Source organism: Paroedura picta, chromosome 2 (assembly GCF_049243985.1).
Source record: "Paroedura picta isolate Pp20150507F chromosome 2, Ppicta_v3.0, whole genome shotgun sequence".
Lineage (NCBI taxonomy): Eukaryota > Metazoa > Chordata > Lepidosauria > Squamata > Gekkonidae > Paroedura > Paroedura picta.
In genome coordinates, this window is record NC_135370.1 from 70,429,072 (window position 1) to 70,453,301 (window position 24,230).

The 24,230-nt window shown below is 43.9% G+C and overlaps 1 protein-coding gene across 3 annotated transcripts in view; it reads left to right on the forward strand.

Annotated features, from left to right (window-relative positions):
- The first annotated feature begins 7,537 nt into the window (after positions 1–7,537).
- SMARCAL1 (SNF2 related chromatin remodeling annealing helicase 1) overlaps positions 7,538–24,230 on the forward strand; it is a 37,689-nt gene continuing 20,996 nt past the window's right edge. For 2 of the 3 annotated variants that reach the window (XM_077320610.1, XM_077320612.1), the window contains exons 1-9: positions 7,538–7,673; positions 10,120–11,060; positions 12,714–12,764; positions 13,301–13,561; positions 15,466–15,516; positions 18,795–18,978; positions 20,384–20,534; positions 21,558–21,716; positions 23,548–23,613. In XM_077320610.1, coding sequence (XP_077176725.1) covers positions 10,145–11,060; positions 12,714–12,764; positions 13,301–13,561; positions 15,466–15,516; positions 18,795–18,978; positions 20,384–20,534; positions 21,558–21,716; positions 23,548–23,613 — 1,839 coding nt within the window. In that variant the 5' untranslated portion in view covers positions 7,538–7,673; positions 10,120–10,144. Of the gene's footprint in view, positions 7,674–8,282; positions 8,358–10,119; positions 11,061–12,713; positions 12,765–13,300; positions 13,562–15,465; positions 15,517–18,794; positions 18,979–20,383; positions 20,535–21,557; positions 21,717–23,547; positions 23,614–24,230 lie in introns of all 3 variants that reach the window. The other variant, XM_077320611.1, reaches the window with a different exon arrangement.

Genomic DNA, 24,230 nt, shown 5'->3' on the forward strand with positions numbered 1-24,230 from the left:
AGGGCGTCACCCCAAGGGTCAGACATGACTCGGTGCTTGCACAGTGGATACCTTTACCTTTACCTTATGATAGTTGGTTCTTATATGCCGCTTTTCTCTACCCGAAGGAGTCTCCAAGCGGCTTATAATCACCCCCTCTCCCCACACCCTGTGAGGGAGATGAGGCTTTGAGAGCTCTGAGAGAACTGCTTGGTCAGAACAGCTCTATCAGTGCTGTGGCAAGGCCAAGGTCACCTAGCTGGCTGCATGCAGAGGAAGAACGGGAAATCAAACCCAGTTCGCCAGATTAGAAGCCGCCGCTCTTAACCACTACACCAAGCAGGCTGGGCTGGCAGTCTGCAACTGTCCCAAAGTCAACTATGACTGAGAAGGGATTTGAACTGGGGCCTTCCAGATCCTACTCCAGCATTCTAAGTCTCAAGGGACTCCCTTGCTGCTTTTACCCTTCTAAAGCACCACATCTTGCTTTGCCCCATGCTTCAAAGACTAATATACAGAGAGGGGATTGCATCACTTTCTGGGTTTCTGCCCTGCCCTTTCTTGGCAGACTATTCTATCCTTACAGCACACAAGAAGCTGGGTGGCATCTCATGGACTAACAAGGTTCCTATGGCAGAAGCTTTCACAGATTAGGGCCCTCTTTGTCAGCTGTAAATTCTGGCTCACAAGTGTTTATACTGCAACAAATCCATTAGGACGCCTGGGCCATATTGTACCTCACAATTCATCCTTACAACAGTCCTGCAAGGTAGATGATGTGGACAGGTAAGGACTAGACTATTCCAAAGACAGCCAGGGCTTTCCTGTCCTGGGATTCTCCTATTGCAGGTAACTGCCTTTCAAATTCAGTTAAGGCTAGAGGGGCAACTGTTCCTTCTTTCTGTTTAACAAACTGCAGATAAAAATGGGATTCTACTGCAAGTACCCTTGTCTCAAAGCAGAACACTCCACTGACCCATTTTGAAGCATTTCTCCACTCCGTGTTCCTGCTTGAATATCCAGCAATGCCGTCCTAAGCAGAATTACACAGGAGTCAAACCGCACCTTAGAGCAATGGCTTTGTCAGCAATTTTGTTAGGTCTTTAAGGGACTGCTTGGCAGCTTGATATAGAATCCTCTTAGAATCCCAAGCACAATTCCCCCCTCTAAGCACACGGGTGAAACTCTGCTTAGGAAGTCATTGCAAATCTTGAAGAGGTAATATCCACCAAAATTTCAAGTTCCAGAAGTGGCTGAGTTGGTGAAAAAAACTGACAGTACATTTAATCTGGAGAGCCAGGACAATCCCTGTGTATCATGTTCTAGGAGGAGATCGAGTTATTTCCCCCTTTGTTGTAGGCAGCACAAATGTAGTAGGGGAAAAAGCCTGGATGGATGGAGCTCTAGATGATGTTTCTGTCTGAAATCCTCAGATATCCCTATCCTAGGATTTAGCATACTGGGGAGCCCATATCGCCTCCTGAGCTGCAGCATCTCATTTCTGGAACAGCAGGCAAACAAGCTCGACTTTGCATAAATACAATGCATTCGGCTCTAGTTGCTTACAAGCCAGATAATCGCCTTAGTGTCATTATGACAATAGAGGAATTTCCCCACTGATTGCTTGCAGAACTGCGCTGTGAAGTTCTGTGAAGGCAGGCCATGCAGGCCATTGCTGAGTGCATTCCGTCTGGGTGCTCTTCCAGGTACAGAAGTCCCGCCAGAAGAAAAGGGGCCAATCCATTTGCAAGCATCAGACATGAGCACTAGCTGGCATCTGAAGCAAAATCCTAATTTGGAGGGACCAAATCTCGCAAAATATCTTCAGGCTCTGTATACCTGAAATCAAGACAAGTGAAATGGCAAGTGGACGTCAAGCAAATTCAGAGGTCTGCTGAGTGGCTGTCTGGCTGGGTATCGCCGCCAACCAACAATTGCCTGAACTGGCAGCTATGCATCTTGCCAAAGATTGCTTTTTCTGAAAATATTTACACTGTTGGTTCACTTTCAGATCTTTCAAGCCATGTATGTTTGGGACCAAAGTATTTAAAGGACCACTCACTTCCGCAGGAACCTGCCCAGCAGTTCTGATAATCTGCAGCGGTTCTGCTTTGGGAATCTCACCTTCCCAGGAGATGTGGGGAACAGGACTGTTTTGGTGGTGCTTCCTCACCTGTGGCAGAAGGGGTAAAACAGGGTGCACTCGAGCTTCCCTGCTCTTCAACCTATACCTCAATGACCTAGTCAGTTCTCTCAGAGACCAGTCAGTCCTCTCAGAGCTCTCTCAGCCTCACCTACCTCAGAGGGTGTCTGTTGTAGAGAGAGGAAGAGTAGGCAATGTGAGCTGAACCAGCCGGTGACTAAACATGGCAGTAAAGAACGTTACAAGCCTCTTCTCATACAAAAGGGATAAAAGCTTTCTGCTTCTTCCCAGTTAGGGTCAAGGTTGCAGATCCAGAAACCAAATGCTTCCCCATTCTATCGTTCCTAGTCATAAAATGGGCATGTAGTCATTCATATGAACTCCATCTCAGGCCTTTGCTCTTGCCCTGCCTTCTCTTTGCAGGATCAAATGCTTCACAAAGCAATCCTTTTCACACCCCAGGGACTAAACCTTGGCAACTCACCCCCTGCCACGCCAGTGACATCCTTCTGGAAAACAAATAAGTAACAGCACGCATACAAAGTGCACTGCTTTCACGAGCACTTCTGTTATCGCTTGCTGAGCGTTTTCCCCCCGGAATGAGTGTTGTTTCAGATCTGTCAATATTTCATTTGGATATATGCTAGCTACCTCCTTCCCATCTCTCCCATTAAGGGCAAACATGGCATTTTCAGGCCCCAGAGTAACTTTGCACAGGAGAACACAGGAAGCAGGAATTGCACCACCCCTCGGCACCAAATGGAGGCAGAGCAGAAGGGCTGTTTCATATTTGGAACAAATGAGAGGGGCTGGCTAAGGAACTGACACAAAAGCTTCACAAACAAATGATATTATCCCCTCTTTTAGTTGCAGCTATTCAACAATTTTATTTATTTGGATTTTTATACTGCCTTTCTGTACAGCTCTCGGCGGTTTACATAGAAAGTCATAGAATGGTTACACAGAACATTATAACAATATGTCAAATAACAATCATAACATGTCAACCAGATCAGTATTTTAACTGAACAATAACATTGACAAATCCTTGGGGAGGTCAGATTGTTCAGTCATGGAAGGGGTGTCTGAGGCGGGGCTCGGGGGGACCAGCAGATGCTTTGAGTCATTCAGCCTCAAACAAATGCCTGGTGGAAGAGCTCCCATTTGTAGGCTCTGCGGAATTGTGTAAGTTTGGGCAAGTCCTCTTCAGGGAGCTCATTCCACCAGGCGGGGGCCAGGACTGAGAAGGCTCTGGCCCTTGTTGAGGTCTGACATGCTTCTCTGGGGCCAGGGATCCGCAGCCCTTTGGAGGTAGGGGAGTGTAAGGCTCTTTTGGGGGTATAGGCAGGGAGGTGATCTCTCAGATGCACTGGGCCCAGACTGCATATGGCTTTGAAGGTGATTACCAGAACCTTAAGCTTAATCTGGAATTCAGGTGGGAGCCAGCCAAGTACTGGCCGGATGTGGGATCTCCATGATGTTTTAGTGAGAATCCTGGCCACGCCATTCTGTACCAGTTACTTTATTTATTGTATTTATATATAATTTATTTATTGAAGAGCTTCTTGTGGCTCAGAGTGGTAAGGCAGCAGACATGCAGTCTGAAAGCTCTGCCCATCGGGCTGGGAGTTCAATCCCAGCAGCCGGCTCAAGGTTGACTCAGCCTTCCATCCTTCCGAGGTCGGTAAAATGAGTACCCAGCTTGCTTCTAGGGGGTAAACGGTAATGACTGGGGAAGGCACTGGCAAACCACCCTGTATTGAGTCTGCCATGAAAACGCTAGAGGGCGTCACCCCAAGGGTCAGACATGACCCAGTGCTTGCACAGGGGATACCTTTACCTTTATTTATTTATTATATTTATATACTACTCTCTGAGTTTCCCTAAACCAGAGAACAACAAAGATAACTCAGTAGTTATAAACAGTAACACTGCAGTGATGACAAATAGGACAATATGGTAGAACAGTAGAACAATGGTGAGAACAGTAATTCCACTACAGCATACTGACGGCCCCGTAGGTTGGAAGAATTGATGGTGGTTCTGGGGGCACCTGGCAAATAGTACTTATGTTGCAAGTAAAAAGTATATATTACAATACTATTTTTGCATTCTGTGTGTTCTATGAAATTTTTTGTTGCTCCATATAGACCACATTTTTAATCAAGACCCCCCCCCCCGGTCAATGGTGTCCCGCTTTACCAATGCTAAAATATGGTCACCTATACACGTTGGCGGTGTTGAGGGCAAAACCCTACAGTAGAATCAGCTTCTTACCATAGAGTTTTGCTGCAAAACCAGAGTGCTCCTCCTTGACACCACTGGTGTGCCCATGTCATTTCCGGGTGACGTAGCAACATCACTTTTTATTTCTGGCTTCTTCCCCCTCCCCCTCCCCCGCCAGCAGGTCTAGTTGCTGCTGAGAAGAGGTAACTGTCAAAACCAAATGCATGAAAATTGGCTGCTCTTAAATAAATAATCCCATTACTGTAGCCCTAAATCAGTGAACATCTATCATCCTGCCTCCCCATCACTATATTTATCATCTTAGCAGCTCAGTTTCTTCCTAAAGTATTATCCAGTTTAACATCATGTCTGATTCCTGAATCCAACTGACACAGTCAGGAGGAGGCCTATAAATGGCTGCTGCTTCTGATTCCTCACTGGAGCCATTCTGTTCCCTAGTGCCATTTGATACAAATCCAATAGGCCATTAGAAAGTTGGAAACGAGATAATTAAATTCTTTATTTAAGATAATGAATAGCTGCAGCTTCCAGGTTGCTCTTTTTAGTGATATCTCCTTTCCTGCAGTCAGGCTACAGAATTTGCTGTCGGTTTCTACACAAATGCCTGCTGATGAACTCTTCTGCTCTGCAATGTGTTGAGGAGGTTCGGAAGACCGTGTTTTAGGTGGGACATTCAGGCTCAAGCTAGACGAGATACTGGGAGTTGGGAGCTCCAAGCACTTTAAATCAGTTTATCAGGCATGCAGAACTCTGATTTGGACCACAACTGTGGCACAATAGAAGTCTACACACACACACACACACACACACACGTCTGGTGCTGTTTTTCCTAGTAGGGTTCCCTGAGGGCGGAGGCTGCAGTTTCCCCCAAATTACAACCAATCTCTGGAGTACTGCACTTATTTCCCCTGGGGGGAGGGGGGAGTCTATGGCATCACATCCCCACCAAGCTCCCTCCCACAGCCCTGCCCTTCCCAAGCTCCATCCCAAATCCTAGGTCTAGGAATTGTCCAAACTTTCTACCTATACCCCCTGAAGAACTCATCAAATACCAACCAGTTTGTGATCTGGTTTTTGTGATCTGGCAGATTTGACCGCACCAGAGCCAGGGCCTTTTCTGTCCTGGCCCCCACTTGGTGGAATGAACTCCCAGAGCACATCCAGGTCCTGAAGGTTCCGCAGGGTCTGTAAGATGGAGCTCCTCCACCAGGCTTTCGGTTGAAGCCAGTGTATCAGCGAACATCTAGCAGGCCCCTCCATCAATGCAATCTATCAAAGCCTCCTTGGGACTGTAATCTAGTTCTAAGAGAGCTGAGCAATAGAATATCCGTCTGGCGGACGCTGATACTGTTGCACAATTTAATTTTAGTTTAAATCTTATTATATGTTTTTAATTAGTGTCATGTTTACATGTTTACCTCCCTGAGCTAGTCTGCTGGTTGGGTGATAAAAAATCAAATAACAACAACAACAGTAATAGTGGGGAAACCCTATTTCTCAGACTGAAATGCTACAGGGAACTGCTATTATCTACCCTCTTGAGGCAATTGAACACCCATATCTGTACTTTTATATTTTCCCACTTGTATGAGACTGTGGTTAGAGTGCTGGACTAAGATCTTAGAGACTTGGGGCCAAAGTCCCACTCTGCCATAGAAACATGCTGTGTGACCTTGGACTAGTCACTTTTTGTCAGCCTGAAATACCTCGCAGGGTTGTCATTGTGAGGATAAAACTGAGGAGGAGAGAATAATGTTGTAAGCCACTTTGGGTTCTCAGTGCAGAGAAAAGCAGAGCAAAAAGAAACAGCAGTTCCCCAGGCCCATTTTAGATTGGGGGAAAATGACATGTGTGGGAAGCTGAAAGCCACCATGCCCTTGGATAGAACCTATGCATGCCCCAAAACTGTGTTTTTAAAAATGCTGGGAGCTCTGGACATGGAGTCCCCAGAGTTTTGTCTCACTTGATCCTCACAATTTACCTTTTATTTCCAGTGGTTATTGATGTGCCACATGTTCTCTCTTTGGAATATTTCTAGGTACTGTGAGAATGTCAAGATTTTAACTGTTTTAATGATGAACTTTATGGTTTCATGGTCTGTCTGTTAAAGTGTAGTGAGCCACCCTTAATGTCTGATTGTATGAGAGGGGTGGGATATGAATCTGAAAAGTACATACACAGACAAATACTGCCAGTCTTTATAGCGTATTGTCAGTCCATGTGAATACATGTCGGAATGCACATAAGCAGTGTGACGATGAGTACGTGTTCTTTCGATGCCATTCTTGATAGCTTCAGTGAACTTGAACCACAGTATGCCTGAATAGGCAGTATGAAGATAAATATTAGCCTGTCAATGAAATATAAAAAGTCTGACTGAGCACACCCTGGGCCATCTGGAAGTTTAAGGAATGTCATGCTTTTTACACGAATCCTTTTCTTCTTTAACAGTTATTTTTGTTAGTCTTTAAGGTGCCACTGGACTCTAGCTCTATTGCAAGAGTTCAGTGGCACCTTAAAGACTAACAAAATTTGTGGCAGGCTATGAGCTTCTGTGTATCTGAAGAAATGAGCAAAAGCTCATACTGTTGTAAAAAACTGAAGCTGCAGGATATCTATTGTGATTTGTAGAGATATGAAGGACCTTGAAAGAAGAGTTGTTGTTTTTATACCCACTTTTCACTACTTGAAGTTTCAAAGCAGCTTACAAACCCTCTCCCCACAACAGACACCTTGTGAGGTCGGTGGGGCTGAGAGAGTTCTGACAGAACTGCTCTAACAGGAATGTGACTAGCCCAAGGCCACCCAGCTGGTTGTATGTCGAGGACTCTTCAGATGAGTCTGCCGCTGTTAACCACTGCACCAAGGTGTATCTTAAAGCAAAGATTTCTTAAACACTTTCTTAAACAAATAAAAAAAACTTGAAGTAAGCTTTTGAGCAGGGCACTACACCTGTTATTTACCAACCATCGAGACAGCCTGGAGGCTCTCAACCCATCATTTGTAAAGAAGACCTATATGAAAGGGATAAGAAAATCAAGGTCCTATTTTGGCCAAGAAGAAAGCATTCTCAAGCCCTTGTCGGGCTAGCGTAGACTTCATTTCCCGTGGTCCAACGAGTCCTGTTCTCTTGCCCACAGTTCCTGCATTTGAGAGTGCGAAAGGAAAGGGAGGGGGCAGCTGCAGTCCGCTTTGCATCCTGGGAACTGTAGTCTTCAGGAAGGAGGGAGGTAAAAGTGGCGTACGGTGGGGCTGTAGCGCTGGCCTCTGGCTGTCGCGGCTAAGGGATGTTGGCGGAGTTTAGGTAATTGTTTTAAAAGACGCAGTAAAGTGGACTTTCAGGGGGCGGGGTTTGTGTGCAGGAGGAATTCCAGCTTAAGCGCCTCGAAGCATTAAACTTTAGTTTATGGGGCTGGGAAGTTTAGCCCCCTAGGATGGGAGGTCTGACCTCTGCTGGGCGAAGTTAGGTCGTTGGCGCAGGGCCGGCGAATGACTGGGGCCCCCGTCCTCCACCCCCCCCCCCCACACCCGTTGAGAGAGGAGGGCATAAAGGATCGCTGGGGAAGGGAGTAGGACGGAGCAGTGGGGCAACTGAACCCTCCTTCGCAGGGGGAATCAGCGCATTTTGGAGTGCGCAGGACTGAAGCCTGAGCATGATTGGCGGCGGCAAATGTGACTCAATTTCGTTTCATGTGTATATTTCAGAAAGATATTGGGGTAGCAGAGCTTATGAGTAAGGAGTACCGCGATATGACTCTTTAAAGAAAGGAAACCAACAACACAAATACCGGAGTTCAAGTGTAGGCTCAAGATAGATGTTTTTATCAAAAAGCTGATGATGGTTGGGGGAAAGAACTTGCCGTATGTTGTGTGGGCATCCCCCCACCTGCCCGTTTTTTTTATTTTTTTTAAGTTATTGTAGATACTTGCCTTTTTCAAGAAACTGCAGATTTGACTGGAGGAACCAGGAGCCAGAAACAAGTACATGGTAGGGGCTAAGAGATATAAAGCTGTTCTCAAACCACATTCACATTGGGGGAAAATGTCTTTAGCCTTCTCAGCCTTTGGAAAAAATTCTGTTTGTGGCCCTTTAATTAACGTGTTGTTGCTTCTGAGTATAAGAAACTGTGCAGAGCTGAACTTGATACCCATTTTTTTTAAGGTTCATGTCTATGTGAAAACAGGATGTTTCTGCTCAGATAAGTGATTTCGGCGTTCAGTACTCACTTGTTTGTAGCTGCCTGCCTGTTTCATGTAATGTAATGGCTGCAGAGGAGAGGACACACAGTAATGGGTTTAAACTTCAAGTACAACGATATCAGGAAAAAGTTTTTCTCAGTCAGAGTCGTTCAGCAGTGGAATAGGCTGCCTAAGGAGGTGGTGAGTGCCCCCTCACTGGAAGTCTTCAAGCAAAGGTTGGATGCACACTTTTCTTGAATGCTTTAGGATGCTTAGGGCTGATCCTGCGTTGAGCAGGGGGTTGGACTAGATGGCCTGTATGGCCCCTTCCAACTCTATGATTCTATGATTCTACAAAGAAAGACATACAGAGGATATCCTATAACGAAGCAGAAAAATGGAGGATGCTTTAGGATGCTTAGGGCTGATCTTGCGTTGAGCAGGGGGTTGGACTAGATGGCCCCTCCAACTCTATGATTCTATGATTCTAATGTGCCTTATTTAGGAAGCACATGAGGTCCAAGAATTTCACAATTTCTTTCAGAGCTCTTTCTACCTCACCTACCTCATAGGGTGTTGGTTATGGGGAGAAGAAGGGAAGGTGATTGTAAGGCGCTTTGAGATTCCTTCCGGTGGTGAAAAGAGCTCTTCTTTTGCATTTTACTTGATATCCAACAGAGGATTAGATTTGAGGTTTGTTTCAGATTGCTTGGGATGGGGGATGCAGTTTGAATAGACCTTTGTTGACTGGTTGGGTGATACTTGAGCTAGACACCTTCCTTTTAATTTAATGTCCCCCTCACCAGTACCCTATCAATTACTGATTGAGAAAAGATACTCCACATTCATGATAACAGCCTATTACTGTGAGTGAATTCAAACTGGGTTGGTCAGGTTGGTCAACTGGTATGAGATGTGTCCAAAGAAATGGTTGTATAATTGAAGGTGCATTTATATTTTGCACAGTTACAAAATCTATTTTTTAAAACACTGATAAATGTCCTTAAAACTGAGGCCTTGCATAAGTATGATCATTTTTAGTGTCTAGTGTGATTGCTGTCTCTCTGTCTTTCTGCTGCTATTTAATGAGGAAATGTGTAGCTTCCAGTATAATGCTGTGCCAGCTCTAATCCTGTATGCTGCTAATGCAGGTGAACACAGTTCAGGTGCATGTTCAAGTGTGCAAATTCAGCACAAGACATGCCTCCTGGTACTGTCCTGAACTAAGGAAGTATGGCACACCAGTGATTAATTTCTGTGATGGAAATGTTTAGGTCTCCAGTTTGCTAGGCAGTCAGATGGTCTGTGTTAGACGTTCTCCACCTAATCCCAGTGGGAACTGTGTTTCACCCTTACAGTTATGCTGCAAGATGGCTGTTTATTCAGCTGTCTTTTGGCCTACCATATCTTGCAGTGTAACTGAGGATAACCTGGTGTAAGGATATATTATTACCTTAAATTTTGGAATAAGATGGAAAAGACATTAATAATCCCTTTGAATAACTGTTCAGGTAAATATGGGCTGAAGTGGCTCTTGTATGGTTAGCTGATGAGATTCTCTATTTTTAAAGACTTTCGATGATTGCTTAATGGAAGATGTCATCTGGGCTGACAGAAGAACAGAAAAGGAGGATCGAGGAAAACAGGCAGAAGGCTTTGGCAAGGAGAGCAGAGCGACTGGCAGCTCAGCAGGGTGGTGTTGCTAAGAAGGTGCCTCACTGGGACAGTCTTAAAAGCTGTCAAGGAAATTTGCAGCAGCAGGCTTTGAAGAGCAAAAGTCATCATACCACGTTTGGTAGTCATCACCTCCAGGACTCCAGCAACCATGGTGTACAGAAGAGCCTTCAAATGGAGGATAGTCACTGGGACCCATCCCTGGCAGCAGCCATGTTGCATAGTGTGCAACAGAGGAACTATTCAGAGAGCTCCAGTCAAGATTTAGTTAGGCAGCCAAGTTGCACTAGGGGGACCTCATCAGTGGCTCAGGATTCCTTGAGTGGCCCTCATTCACATTCTTCAGAACCGCATTCTCAAGAACAAAGTCAGCTTTCTCATTCTAATTTGTTGCATCCACCTAAATATTGTGCAGCAGCCCGAAACCTTGCAGAACAGTTTCAGTCTAGGCTTGGTGGTAATGGAGACCCTGAGAGTACTAAAGATCTGCAAACCCTGAATGGGTGCGATGACATCAAACATGCTCTTCTGTTCAATACCACCACCTGTACTACAGATGGTTGTGAAAAGCTGGGTACTACTAGAAATGCAGACTCTGAAAAAGAAAGTAGTAGCATAGTTCAGTTCTATGGTATGAAAAATCCTTTGGGGGGCGGAGGACAGAGCTCCGCAGTAGCTCAGACTAAGGGAAACTTGTTGGCAATTCCTATGCAGAGAAAAGCACATGGCATCCTCAAAGGGAGATGTGTGAAGCTCTCTGAAGACCGATTCCAGGTTAACATAGGGTACAATGCCGAGCTTATTGAAATGTTCAGAAGTTTACCAAGCAAAAAATATGGTAAGTCTATTGATTATTGTCCTGTGTCTTGCTTGTTATTGTTCATAATGGGGGTTGTGCTGTAAACTGTAGGTGTGCTGAACTGAGGAATGTTTGCTAAATCCTGGAGAACTCTGCTTTCCTTTCCCTCTTAAGAAGGGCATGCATTTTGCCCTCATCAATGCAGAGTTGAACCCTGGACAAAGTATAACTTATGGGGTCTTCAGGGGGGCTGCATTTCTTCGGTGGCACCTGAATGGGGTTCTCAGAACTTATTATTATTATTTATTATTATTTATTCGATTTGTATGACCGCTGCTCTCGGAAGCCAGCTCGGGGCGGTTCACAATGTTTCAATACAAATCACTACATACAAATCACCCATAAACAATGACTCAGTCACAGTGATGGCAATTAAATAAAATTATTCCCATGCAGGTCCCCTGGATGGGCAGCAGGGAGCGGATGGATAATTGGGCATAGGGCAGAACAATCTGGGGAACAAGGCCAGTCTAATACTACCCCCCCCCCACAGTATTAGCTTGTAGTCTTTGCACCTTATATGTTGCTTCTGTGTGTCAGCTCTTGTCATGGTTCTGACAATCTCTTGATTGTGTATTTAGTGGAGGAATTCTTGCTCTGAGGAGGTCATTAGCAGTTCCAAATTAACCACTCAGTTCTTTATATACCCACTCTGACTGACATGTACATGTATTGTTGGGGAGAAAATTAATTTCCTGTATCTCTCCTTGCACACTGAGGGAGAGAGGCCTGTATTTCTCCTCATGTATATGCATTTGCTTTGCTACTGGACTACAGATGAGGGGGGAGGGGGAAAGTTATTCCCGTTTCTGGTAATTGAACTGTTTATACAGTTCATTATACATTATACAGATGATGCAGATGGGTTTACGGTGAATGTGGAGCATCCACATGGCATACACTTTTCCTTCATGCCAGCAGAGCAGTTTTGAGTTGAATTTTTAAAATCGGCAATTGTCATATTAATATAGTTTTATCACTGTCTCCTAGGAGTTAGATCCTATGCTTGCATTCCACTAAGCTGGATCCATAACTGTTCTACTAAAGTTTTCCGCTAGTAACTCGTCATTGTAGGAAGTCCTGCCAAGAAGACAGTCATAGGATTCACCCCTGGTGGTGGTAAATGCCATGAAGTCGCATTCATAAGCTAAGAGATTCACAGAGTCTGGGCATCTCGCGAGTATCTAGTATTCCAGGGTCTGTGTGTGGCCTTGAGCCTGCAAGACCTTTTGAGCCTAACCATTTGAACCTAACAGAGCTTGTGGGATTACCAGTGTCATAGTGGCTACTTGGCTCAACTTATTTCTAGATCCCTACAGCCCTTCAGAGCAGCAGCCCATCAGGAATATTTCTGGTGAAATAATCACCTTCTTCTGGACATATCAGTGGAATGTTTTCTCGTGGAAAGGGTTTTCAGGTCACAGCTGACGCAACCCTGTAGGGATAGCTTATATTGCCTACCCTGGCATAGCATCCCTGGACTTCCTTGCTGGTTTCCTGTCCTAGTCCTTAACTGGAGCCAACCATGCTTAGCTTCCAAGGTCTAATGAGATTAGGGTGGCCTGGACCATCCAGGCCAGGGCAGGATGCTTTCTACCCTAACACAGCTCTTCACATTCTGACCTGTTTCAGATCCTGCAACAAAGATGTGGAATTTCAGTCTAGAAGATTACAACCAGCTCAGTGAGTAAAACAGATGGTTGAGGTGTATGGTGGTACTGCTTTGGGTGGTTTGCTTAAATGCAGACATCGGGATAAGATTCTTGGTAGCCGTGCACATTCGCTAAATCAAATCCAGTTTACACTGGATTAATGACAGAGAAATAAATTTGGTTTTATGTAGAGCTTCTTTTCAATAGAATTTCTGCATTCAGGTGTACAGAGCAGATATATAGGAGGGAAGGAAGTGTGCAGATATATAGGAGGGAATGAAGTTTGTTTCAGATGATTTTTGCAGCACATCAATACTTCAAAATTCTGAATACTATCAGAGTCTTTACTCATCAAGAGCAACTAATCAGTGGTCTCTGCTAAGAGAAAAGTAGAGAATCACCAAAAAATGCCCAAATTTTGAATGTTAGTGGGATTTTCTAAGCACTAATAGACTCTGTTTGGCTTTTCTTCTGTGTATAAAAATATGGGGTGGAGTTGGTGTACCTTTTACAAAAAATAACCAATTTGTTCCTTTTTTTTTCTTGAATATCACATTTTATCTCTAGTGGAAGTAGCGGAAGAAATTCCCTCTGTTACCTTGTCACCCCTGGAAGGAATGGAGGGAACCATAAAGACCTCTATGCCATCTTCAGTTTGCAAAGGTCCTCTCTTGAGATCCCTCTTGAAGACATGCACTGGTTGGAAGAAACCATCAGCCTCTGTCAGGGGGAAGTGTATACTGATATCATGTTCTCGGTTCGAAGTAGATATTAACTATGCTGCGAGCCTTATTGGAGCATTCAAGCAGGTGAATTCTAGAAATTATGGTAAGCGATGTAACCAGTGTTTGCTGTCAACTTGGTATTACTGCATAGTGTTTGTTTTTTTCCTCTGGTATTTGCTTTGTGCGTGTAATACTTATATACAATTCAGGTTGGCACATGGGATTAATTCTAGTCGTATCTCTTAACTGAGTTCCATCAAAGTTATTTTGAGGTGCCATGTTTGTGTGTTGCAGAGGCAGCTAACATGGTCATAACAAAAAGAGTGACCATGATCCAGATGATATCAGTTATTTCTTATCATAGTACGCAACTATGCAAGAACTCTGCATCTGATTTTCTTGGTTCTTGGAGCTGCTGTGGAAGCCCTGGATCTATAAATGCTATAGGCATAAGGATCTTAGTTTGGATTTTTGAAGCCTAGTTCAGGAGTGGCCAACTTCTGTGATCTCTAGGGTGGAGTCTCTCTAGTCTCCAGAAATGGTCTAGATCAGAAATTCCCAACTGGAGGGTCCATGGACCCCCTGAGGGTCCACGGGAGTTCTGAAGGGGATCTGCAGGAGCTCTGAAGTGACACAGTATTGGGGGTTGGGTGGGTTGATCTGTCTTCTTATCTCCTACTCTTCTTTCTGGTCTACATGAGGCAGAGTAATAGTAAAGGTAGGGGGAGGGAGCAAAAGGAGGGCTAAGATAGTGATGTCACTTTCAGGAGCGTGATGGGACTTGGCCATAATTTCTGGAGTTCCTCAAAAACTGAAATATTATTTCACGGGCTCCTCCAGTGTCAACTAACAACAAATGTTATTTACAGTCATTCAGACCAAAATTTAAACATACATTTAGAATGTCAGGAAGATTCAGAAAAATATTACGGTGCAAAGAACTTAAATTTAAATTATCAAGTATAAATCCTAATTGTGGTTAAAACACAGCATTAAAACAGCATTTCCAAAACGTTAGCTCATTACAGAATTCTGTTTAGATTGAGGAGATAATTTCTGTCCTATATATAAACGATGTACATCTGTACATTATGTACAGAATCCATACAGTGAAACATTCAAATGTGGAAACGCCCTGACAATTTAAAATATATTTTGGTAGGGTACCAGATAAATTCATGATGATTCTAATTGGCTGTCTTAGCCCCTAGGTTTTCATAATAAGTTTTGCGCTAAAATTCTGATACAGGGATCTGCATGGTTCCGGGTAGTGTTCACTGAATGCAGATTTGCAATGCAGACTGTTCTGTCTAACTTTGAACATCTGGCCTTGCAATCTCTACTTTTGCATATCCGTTATCTGATTCTTCCTATAGTCCCAATGCACTTTGTACCTACATCACCAACGGCAGTGGTCCCCAATCTTTTTATCACCGGGGACCACTCAACGCTTGACAATTTTACTGAGGCCTGGTGGGGGGGGTAGTTTACTCCTCTACTCTCAACCACTGCCCTAACGCTCTCTGATCGCTATGGTAATGTTGAAACATCCCTTCAAAATAAGATACAGACATGCCACAACAATGAACATAAGGAACATTTTATTTTCATGGAAATTTTAACTCATGACAATGACAAATCAATGGGAACCCTGAGCTTGTTTCTCTGCAACGAGATAGTCCCATCTGGGAGTGATGGGAGACAATGACACCCGAAGTGTGTTGTAAAGGGCCGGGGGGGATGAAGTAAAGGGCCGGGGGGGGGAGGAGAAGGCGTCCTTCGCGGCCCACCTCCAATTAGTCGATGGACCACATATGGTCTGTAGCCCACAGGTTGGGGATCGCTAACCTACGGAGCAATCTTTATCCTGATCTTCAAATTATTCTTAGATTGTTTGGATAAGAAAAACTGCACTTGATTTGCAATCTATGAAATCTAAGTTTTAATTTAAAGTGGATATATTATTTTCTCAGCATCTTTAGACAGTATTTCTTATGACTTTTACAGACATGAAGACTAGAAAATGGAGCTTCCTCCTGGAGGACTACCTTAATTTAAGTAAGAATCTGTCTTTCCAGAAAAGAGGTCATAGTTCTCTTTTTAGGATTACTCTTTGAGACCTTGTTTCTTAGCACTATTTGTTTTGTTCAGAGGTGGGTAAAGAATTCTTGTTGGCTTTTCTGCTGCCATCTAGATGGAATAATGTGCTTAGCTTTTGCTTGCAGCTTTTGTGTACCTCTCCCCCCAACACCTATTATTTGAATGTTGTCTTTCACTGTCCTCTACAGCAAACAGCAATTACAGCATCTGGAGCAGTGTTTCCCAACCTGCGGGTCCGGACCCAAAAGCGGGTTGCAAAGCCTCTGCAAGTGGGTTGTAGGACAGCCTCCCTAATGGCTTCTCTTGCCCTTCCCATTGATTTTGGTTGTATCTGACCTGGAAACAGTATCTTCCATGCCATGCATAGCTGGTATTTTTTTCCTACTGCTTATTCATGTTGATCAAGTACAAAGTATCTCAGTGGTCACAGGAATCAGTGAGAATCTTAGCTGGGGCTAGAGGGAGTAACGGTAAAGGAGAGTGTGGCCAAAATCTGTAGTGTCACTTCCATATGAAAGGCTGTGTATGTCGAAATGCCACTTGCTTGGGGCTCATGGCGGTGACAGCTGCACCATTTGTGTGATGTTTGTTGGTTTCTGCAAACCAACTGGCTAGCCACTGTATAAAATGGAAAGCTGACCTAGATGGGTACCCAGGGCACAAATACACACCTTGGGATAGGCCTGGATGTGGGTCACCATACCAACTCGATTTGGACTGTGTGTGTGGGTCACTGTACCAAAAGGTTGGGAACCACTGTTCTAGAGCACTTGGTAATTCATGTACTTTCCTCCTAGCACCTCTCAAGCAAGGTATTTTGGCTAACTTTTATTCAGGAAAGATTCCAGCCTACATATTGTGCTTTCCTCCCCTGAATTTCTCCATGATTCGGGGGGGGGGGGTGCTGCTGCTATGTGTCAATCTGAAGCCAATCTGGAAAGGGAAAATGGAGTCAGCTGTCTGTTTTTGGCACACATTCAGACAGAATGTGATGCAAAAGATAATGCCATTTTTGTGAAAGCAAATTAGTAAAAGAGCCTTTGGTTAGTTGTCACTAACGTGCTTTGTGATGTGGTTTAGTGGTTATGGCTCAGTGGACAAGCATAAGCTTTGCGTGCAGAAAGAGTTGGGCCTTTCCAGCTACAAGGAAGTTTTTGGCTTCTCTGGCCTTCTCTGACTATGCCTCTGGAAACTGGCTGCCCGTCAGAGTAGACAGTACTGAGCTGAATGAACCAATAGGCTGATTCAATATAAAGCAGCTTCATGAATAAGTAAAGCAGATGTATTGCTGGGTTCCCTTTTCTAGGCTTCAGTAGCGTCTGTGGAACCCATTTATACATGCAAGTCCTTATCCAGGTGGGGAGGGAGGTGCAATAACCTAATTCCAGATGTGGACCTTAATTGGATTGAGCCAGCTGCCCTGCCAGTCTCAAATGTGGATTCTTAACAGCCCCATCAAACCCATAATTTTCAAAGGCCGTTGCTATGTTCACCTTGACAGTTTTATTTCAGCACCCACTCACTCAATCCTCTTAAGATAAAAGGTCACCTGGGGATAGAGATAGAAACTTTTGGATGAATCACTCAAGCTACTGAGACATCCTAATTTTCCCAAGCTGGTCCGCAAAAGAGTGACGATAGTGTAATTGCTGCAATTTGCTATCTTATAATTCAAGCATGCAACTTTCTGAGTATAATAACAGAGTAGGGGCTCTGCTTCAGCGGAGAGAGGGAGGGAGGCAGCTCACTGAAAGAGTGTGCATGCTGAACAAGCCCATCACATGTGCACAAATGGAAATCCTTTCTTTCATTTCCACGCTTTCAGAACTGAGGGCTTCTGCTGCCTTCCCTCCAGAGATAAATGAAATTAAAATTGGTGCCCTGGGGTTGCAGCCCATACTGAGGCTGTTGTAATGAAGAAAGGCAGTGCAAATTTGAGTTGCCCAGTACATCTGCACGGTCAGAATATTCTGTTTTCTAGATTTTCATTTTTTGATGATTTTTTTAAAACGAAAGCAATCTGCAGACTGCTATGTTGCATCTACTGCAGTGTAGAGATGTTCCAATTGCCTTGACAAAGAATACTTCAAGTCAGTGCTCAAGTTCAAATATTTTTATTGAAGTTATAAATCCAGGGTTCTTGTCGTTGGCATTTCTTAGGCTGAATAATTAGATAATTTATTAGTTTTAATTTAGGAATGACTTAAGCATTTCAAATTACCTTGAATGTCTGGAAATTCCTACTGCTTTTCATTCTTGGTAAGTTAAAAAAAATAACCTTTGAGAAGGTTAGTGAGCATCAATGTAAGGAAGCATTGATTACCATGTTTATAGGCTTGTGCTTTGGATGATTCTCAACTGAGATGACAGAGACAATTCTCTGTGTTTAGCCTTGCTTTGCGTGTGTGTGTGTGTGTGTATATATATTTGGTTTTGCTTTTTTTATGTTTAGAACTGTGTACTTCCCACAGTTCTGCCCAAGTACAGCACAGTTGTGAAATTTGAATGAAGAACCCTAAGAATTGGCTCGATAGCAAAAGGTACCTCTCTAGCCCTCATTACTGTGAAGGTAGCTTGACATTTTGGGGACCAATGCCCTGTGAAATCTTCAATACCCAAGTAATGAACTGGTGAGATTTCAGATGGTCAGTGGCGGAGGTCATAGTACCATAAATAGCTTTTTGCACTTCCAAATGATTAAATTATGCAAATATATTTAAAGCTGCTGGGTTGCCCTACTTCTAAAGGTTGATTTGTCATAGAATTTGCATTATGTGGGAAGTCATCCCACTTAAATGGTTTATGCAGTTGACGTGCTCCTTATTGCTTATGATCAATTGTGCTTCCCGAGGCGAGATGTGAACTTCCTCTTGATTATGCCATCAGTGGGTCAGAGCCATAGAAAGAGACATTCTTAATAGCTGTACTATGCTTACAGAGTGTCCTCACCTTGCAAACTCATCAGCTGGCAAACCTGAGCATTTTCCAAAAGTTGTTGTTGGTGACATGTCAGCAGCTTACGCGGTGCATCCAGCTCCTTGCTGGATGGCTTCAATTGGCCTTATTTTTGAAGGCTTATTATTGAGGGAGGGTAACACAATTTATCTTTTAAAAAATAAGCCTTAAAGAATGGCCTGGGAATCCAGGTAACTAACTGCACTGTTTGTCTACTAATTCAAATCCATTTGTTGATCGGTTGGTTCCTGATAACATCAAATCTTCTTGTGTGTGTTCAGTTGAATTGGTCAAAAGCCTTCCAGACGTGGAGGTCGAGCCACTTCCCAGGCCTATAATAGAGACCTTTGCTGCTCAGTTTGAGAAGTCCTTTCCAAAGACCGCAGACATCCCTGAAGCAGATCTTTCAGGCATTGATCCTGAAGTTGTGGCAAGCCTGATGCCATTTCAAAGGGAAGGTGTGAAGTAAGTGACATGATGTTCTCAATCTCCTGAAAAATTTTCCCTTCTGCTTACTCATTGGCACTCTGAACATGTTTACCGAGCTCTACCCTTCATGGTCATAGAAAAGGAAGTATTTTGTGCTGTCAGGCTCCTATAGGAGATAGGAACTGGGTAGGGGGTAGATGCCGTGGCAGGTAAAAAACAAAAGGATATCAATAATTCCTCTCTACTGCTATTACTAGAATCCTAGCTTGCACTTACCAAAAGTTAAGAATTTACAGAAAGTGGAACTCTGTGCCAAATTCAAGCTTTTCAACAACCCGGAGTCCGTGCAGATTCTTGAAATGTACCAGGCCTTAATTGGCAGCTTTTACTGGTGGATTCGACTTTCCCTGTGTATAAATATTTATTTATTACATTTTATGCTGCCCTTCCCTCATGGGGTCAGGGCAGTATACAACATATAAAATCATAGTCACAATCATAAAACCAGCTTGTTCCCATTATTAAAATTATTTAAACAGTTTTAAGAGTCAGTTTCTGGCATAAATTGTATTTGCTTGGAGCTTAAAGCTTCCTTGGATTGGGGGAGGAGTTAAGTGCGAACAGGGTGTTTTAAGGCAGGGGTAGTCAACCTGTGGTCGTCCAGATGTCCATGGACTACAATTCCCATGAGCAGGGGCTTATGGGAATTGTAGTCCACGAACATCTGGACAACCACAGGTTGACTACCCCTGTTTTAGGGGCATTTGGTGTTAGCCCCTTTTTCCTCAGTGTTCCAGGAGGCCAGTATCTTTGATGTTCTGTGGGCCTCAGCCGTAGGCCTGGCAGAACCACTCCGTTTTACACACTTTGTGGAATTGTTTCAGATCCCACAGGGCCCTGATTACATTCGGGAGGTGGTTCCACCAGGCAGAGCCAGGGCTGAAAAGGCCCTGGTTCTGGTTGAGGCCATCTTTACCTCTGGGGACCCAGGGATCCGAGCAGGGGCTCCTTTGGGGGCATAGGGGAGGAGGTGGTTCCATAGATTTGGACATTAAAAGAAAGTACTAATATCTTGAAACAATATTTTGAACATAATTGAATTTCCTGCCATTCCTACTGCCTTTATAGGAGGCTAATCAGAAACGGCAGTAATAATTGGGAGTCATCTTTCAAGGAATTTTTGAAAAAAGTGGATGTACACAGCCCATGAGCTCTGGCCTTCCGAGACTGAAATAGATTTCAGTGCTGTTTCTTTTGCCTTGTTCAGAGGTCAAATATGACACTAGAACTGAAGGCCAAAACTCCTTTTCATACAGCGTGAATAGGCGTTTAGGAGCAATGTGGATGTATTTCACACCCAACCTTGAGAAGAATTTCTTTCATTTGGGAAATGAGACCTGTGACCTATCACTTTGTCTTCTCTTTGTTTTGTGATCTTCAGTTTTGCCATTTCCCGAGAAGGCCGCTTGCTCCTTGCTGATGACATGGGCCTAGGGAAAACTATCCAGGCGATCTGTATTGCTGCATATTATCGAAAGGACTGGCCACTGCTGGTGATCGCCCCTTCTTCTGTGAGATTTACCTGGGCAGAGGTAACAGTTGTATTTCCTTATCTTAGTGTACTCTGAGGCAGTCATGGTGACAAAGAACGCTTTTCTGCTACCATTGCATCTGCATAGTGTGGGCCAGCAAAGGGGTTCTGTATGTTTAGAGGCCTGTTGGCATGTGGCCTGCTAGAGAAGGTGAACTACTTAGTGGCCTGCCCTGATCATTTTGCTCAGCACTTTGAAGACAAAATGTTTTCATCCATACTGGCTTGACCCCTCCCTGAGCAGTGACATGTGCCAAGGGGCTGATTTGTCTAGCTGTTTGGGATACTTTTCCATTTATTCAGACTGAGGATATGGGCAGGATCATTGGAAGCTTGAGGCCTACGACCTGCTGGTATGATCCTTTCTTCCTGGTTGTTTAATCTGCTAGAATGGGCTTGCTGACAGGGGTCCAAGAGGTAGTTAATATCCCAAGAGAAAGGGTAGTTACCCTGAAACTGCATGAATCACTACTAAAAAAGCCCACACAGGAACTTTCAGTATCTATAGACCAGTCTGAAATGTTCAATTTCTGAGCAAGTTGACTGGATGGGTCATAGGTGGATGAAGTGGATTATTTGGATCCTTTCCAGTCTGGTTTTAGGCCTGTGATGGGACTGAAATAGACTTGGCCACCCTGGTATTGTATTTCAACACATTTCAGTGTTGCATTTTTTAGTTTATGTTCATTGGTTTTTTGTAATTTTTTAAAAATATATATTGTTTGTAGTTTGGCTTGAGTACCTTTAAATATGGGGCGGGTATAGAAGTCTGTTTTCATAAATAAAGAGCTGGTGTAGATGCCCAATATAACATGGGAGCAACCATGGCTTAGTGTAGCTGTGCACCATGAGGCTGAATAAGATGAAAGATCATCCAGCACTTTGTGGCATGAAAAGGGGCTATGCAAATTGACATGGCTTTTTGTTCTTGTTGCTTGAAAGGCAGCTGCAGGTTTCTGGCTGTTGAGATGCAGAAAGGATATTTTTTCTGATCACATCTCCTTGTCTCTTCTTGATGTTGTAGGCTTTCCGCAGGTGGCTTCCTTCTTTGAGTCCTGATAGCATCAGCGTCATAGCAACGAGCAAGGACTGTCTGCTGGCAAAATTGATAAATGTTGTCAGTTTTGACCTTCTCAGCAAGATGGAGAAGCAGCTCAAAACCACCGTGCAAGTTGCGATTGTTGTAAGTAGGGTGTCCTAATGGGGAAGGAGGTTCTTCAGATCCTGACATGTCAGTCAAAGTCAGACATGGGGAATCTCTTCAGCATGCTGTGTGTGGTGGGAGAGGATACATTGGACATGAATATGAAAGGCTGTTCCTTTGAATACCTTGTACATAAGACTTGTGGGGACAAAGTCTTCTAAGACTTTGAACACTTAGTCAAAGAGCAGCCTTTCTGATCTCAACTGAAATTCACTTGCTGAAGGATGCATTTGCTGTCACAGGCAGAGGTTTTCTGCCTGCCTGAGTGTGCTTTATAACGCCATCTCTGTAGATGTCCAAAACTCCGGTCACAGTTAAGGGTTCCTGAATCCAAGTGGTGGCTGCCTATTGTTTATCATCATCATCGTCATCATTATGCCTCCTTTCTGCTGGAAGGGTCTTCCAGGCTGGATTTAAAACTTAAAAAATAAAACAAACCCCAGATTAAATAAAGCAGCTTGCTTTAATATTATATTTTTTTAAAGCAGCATCAATTCAAATCTCAAAAAATTGCTGGGGTGTAAAAAAAATAAAAAGAATGAATCACCCATATCTGGGTGATGAATCTGATGAATGGCCGAGGCTTATCCTGGCACCAGAAAGATAAAAAAAAGGTAGCTCCAGATGAGCAGCCTCCTAGAGGTCTGCCCCCCAGATGCAGGGATCAGTGGGGCTGGCTCTTTACTCCTCAGGAGCAGGAGGAAAAAAAGTCCCTGACTGAACCGCTTTTATTGGTGGCAATATTCTGTCGACATGTGACAGCCGAAAGCGTTGGCCAGGTATCCATTTCCCTTTTTGATTGTCTGCAAGGGGATTGGCCTGTGATGTCTGGCCAATCCCATTGAGACTAATCATGTGGTTTTGGGGGAAAGTGAGATCGGGCTGTGCAAAGAGAACGTGCATTTGTGTGGTCCGCTGTATAGATTCTCAGGGATTTTGCAAAGGAGTTAGCAATTACCTCCATTCCTTGTCTCTGCTGCTAACATTATGGGAAACGATCTCATCTGAATCTTGCATCTTTCTCCACTTGAATTGTCAGGTTTCTCATTCATGCACTGGATATATTACAGTATTCAGATCCTGTGCTTCAGATCAAATAGCTCCCCCACCTCCCTCTTCAATCCTCCCTCTGCTGGCGGCTGTTATTAGCATAACCTTATTGCTAACTGAGATTGCGAAAGCAGGCTCTGAGAGCTGAAGGGGGTATATTATCCTCTCTATGCATGGCTGCCTGCTTGCCCAAATGCAACCGGATGAGTACATTCCCTGGGAGGGTGCCAATTTCCTCTGTGTCCTGAAACTCAGTCTTGCAGCAGCAATGGAAATGTAGCTCATTCCAGGAGGGGGACTCTCAAATGGTAGGTTATTATCTACCTGGCGAGCCTTTAACAGCAAACCAGTGGGTTCCTAATTAGATTTCCTCCTTTCTGATGTTTTTCATTAACCCCTTCATTTGGGGGTGTCAGTGCAACATCAGATTCCCAATTCAATTTGCATTTAAAGGCAGGGCAGAAGAAAGCAAAAGAATTTAAATGGTGGTAGTTCTTTGTCTCCTTTCTTTCCTTGGCTCAGATTGTTCATGGGTCATGGCTTAAGGTTGTGCTTTCCTTTCTCACCATGCCCCAGAATCCTGTTGCCTTTCATTTGACCATCACTGTCTAGAGTTCTGCCAGCTTTGCATCCAGAATTTCATTATACCTATCCTATCCCTCTGCTTTTCTAGCATGGTACCCTTGAAACTACTTAATTGCTTTTCCACTTTGACTTGTCTGTGGCTAAAGCCTTCGTTCTCTGCTCTTTCCTGTTTCAGGATGAATCCCATTTTCTTAAGAATGTCAAAACTGCCCGATGCCAAGCTGCATTGCCTCTTCTTAAGGTGCGTAGCCCAAAATGTTCAAAAGGGGGGGGGGAGGCTTGGGTTTTACACCCTGGATATTCAAAATGCCTAATGCTTGGACATGAGTGACAGGAAGAGATGGGAGAACTAAAAGGATTTTGTTACAGCCTACGATGCTGTAGTGACAGGTTTGAAAGCCAAGAGAACCTAGAGTGAGGGCCAAGGTACTATGGCTTCTCCTATATTGAAAACTTCCTGAATGGACAATAGCCTCTGCACAGTTTCCTAGAAGCTGCTGAACCAGATGGCCTTGGGGACCTTAACAGGAGTGCTTCTCAAGGGCAGGTAAGAAGCATCCTCAGCCCCTTGGGTTGAGTTTTGCCTGGAGAATAGCAGACAAGATAGAATGAAGTGGAGGTGTATTTAGTGTGATCTTTTGGGAAGGTTGCATGCTGCTTGTGATTCATTTTCAGCTTTTTAGAAGTTCTTTAAAAAATATTAATATGGGAAATGATGTTGTATTTCTTATTCTTGCTCCTATATATTTTTTTCTGGTTTGTTATGTCAGTGTTAAGGGCCTGAGGATGCTTCTTACCTGCCCTTGAAAAGTGCTCCTAAGAAGGTCCCCAGGCCATCCGATTCAGCAGCTTCTGGGA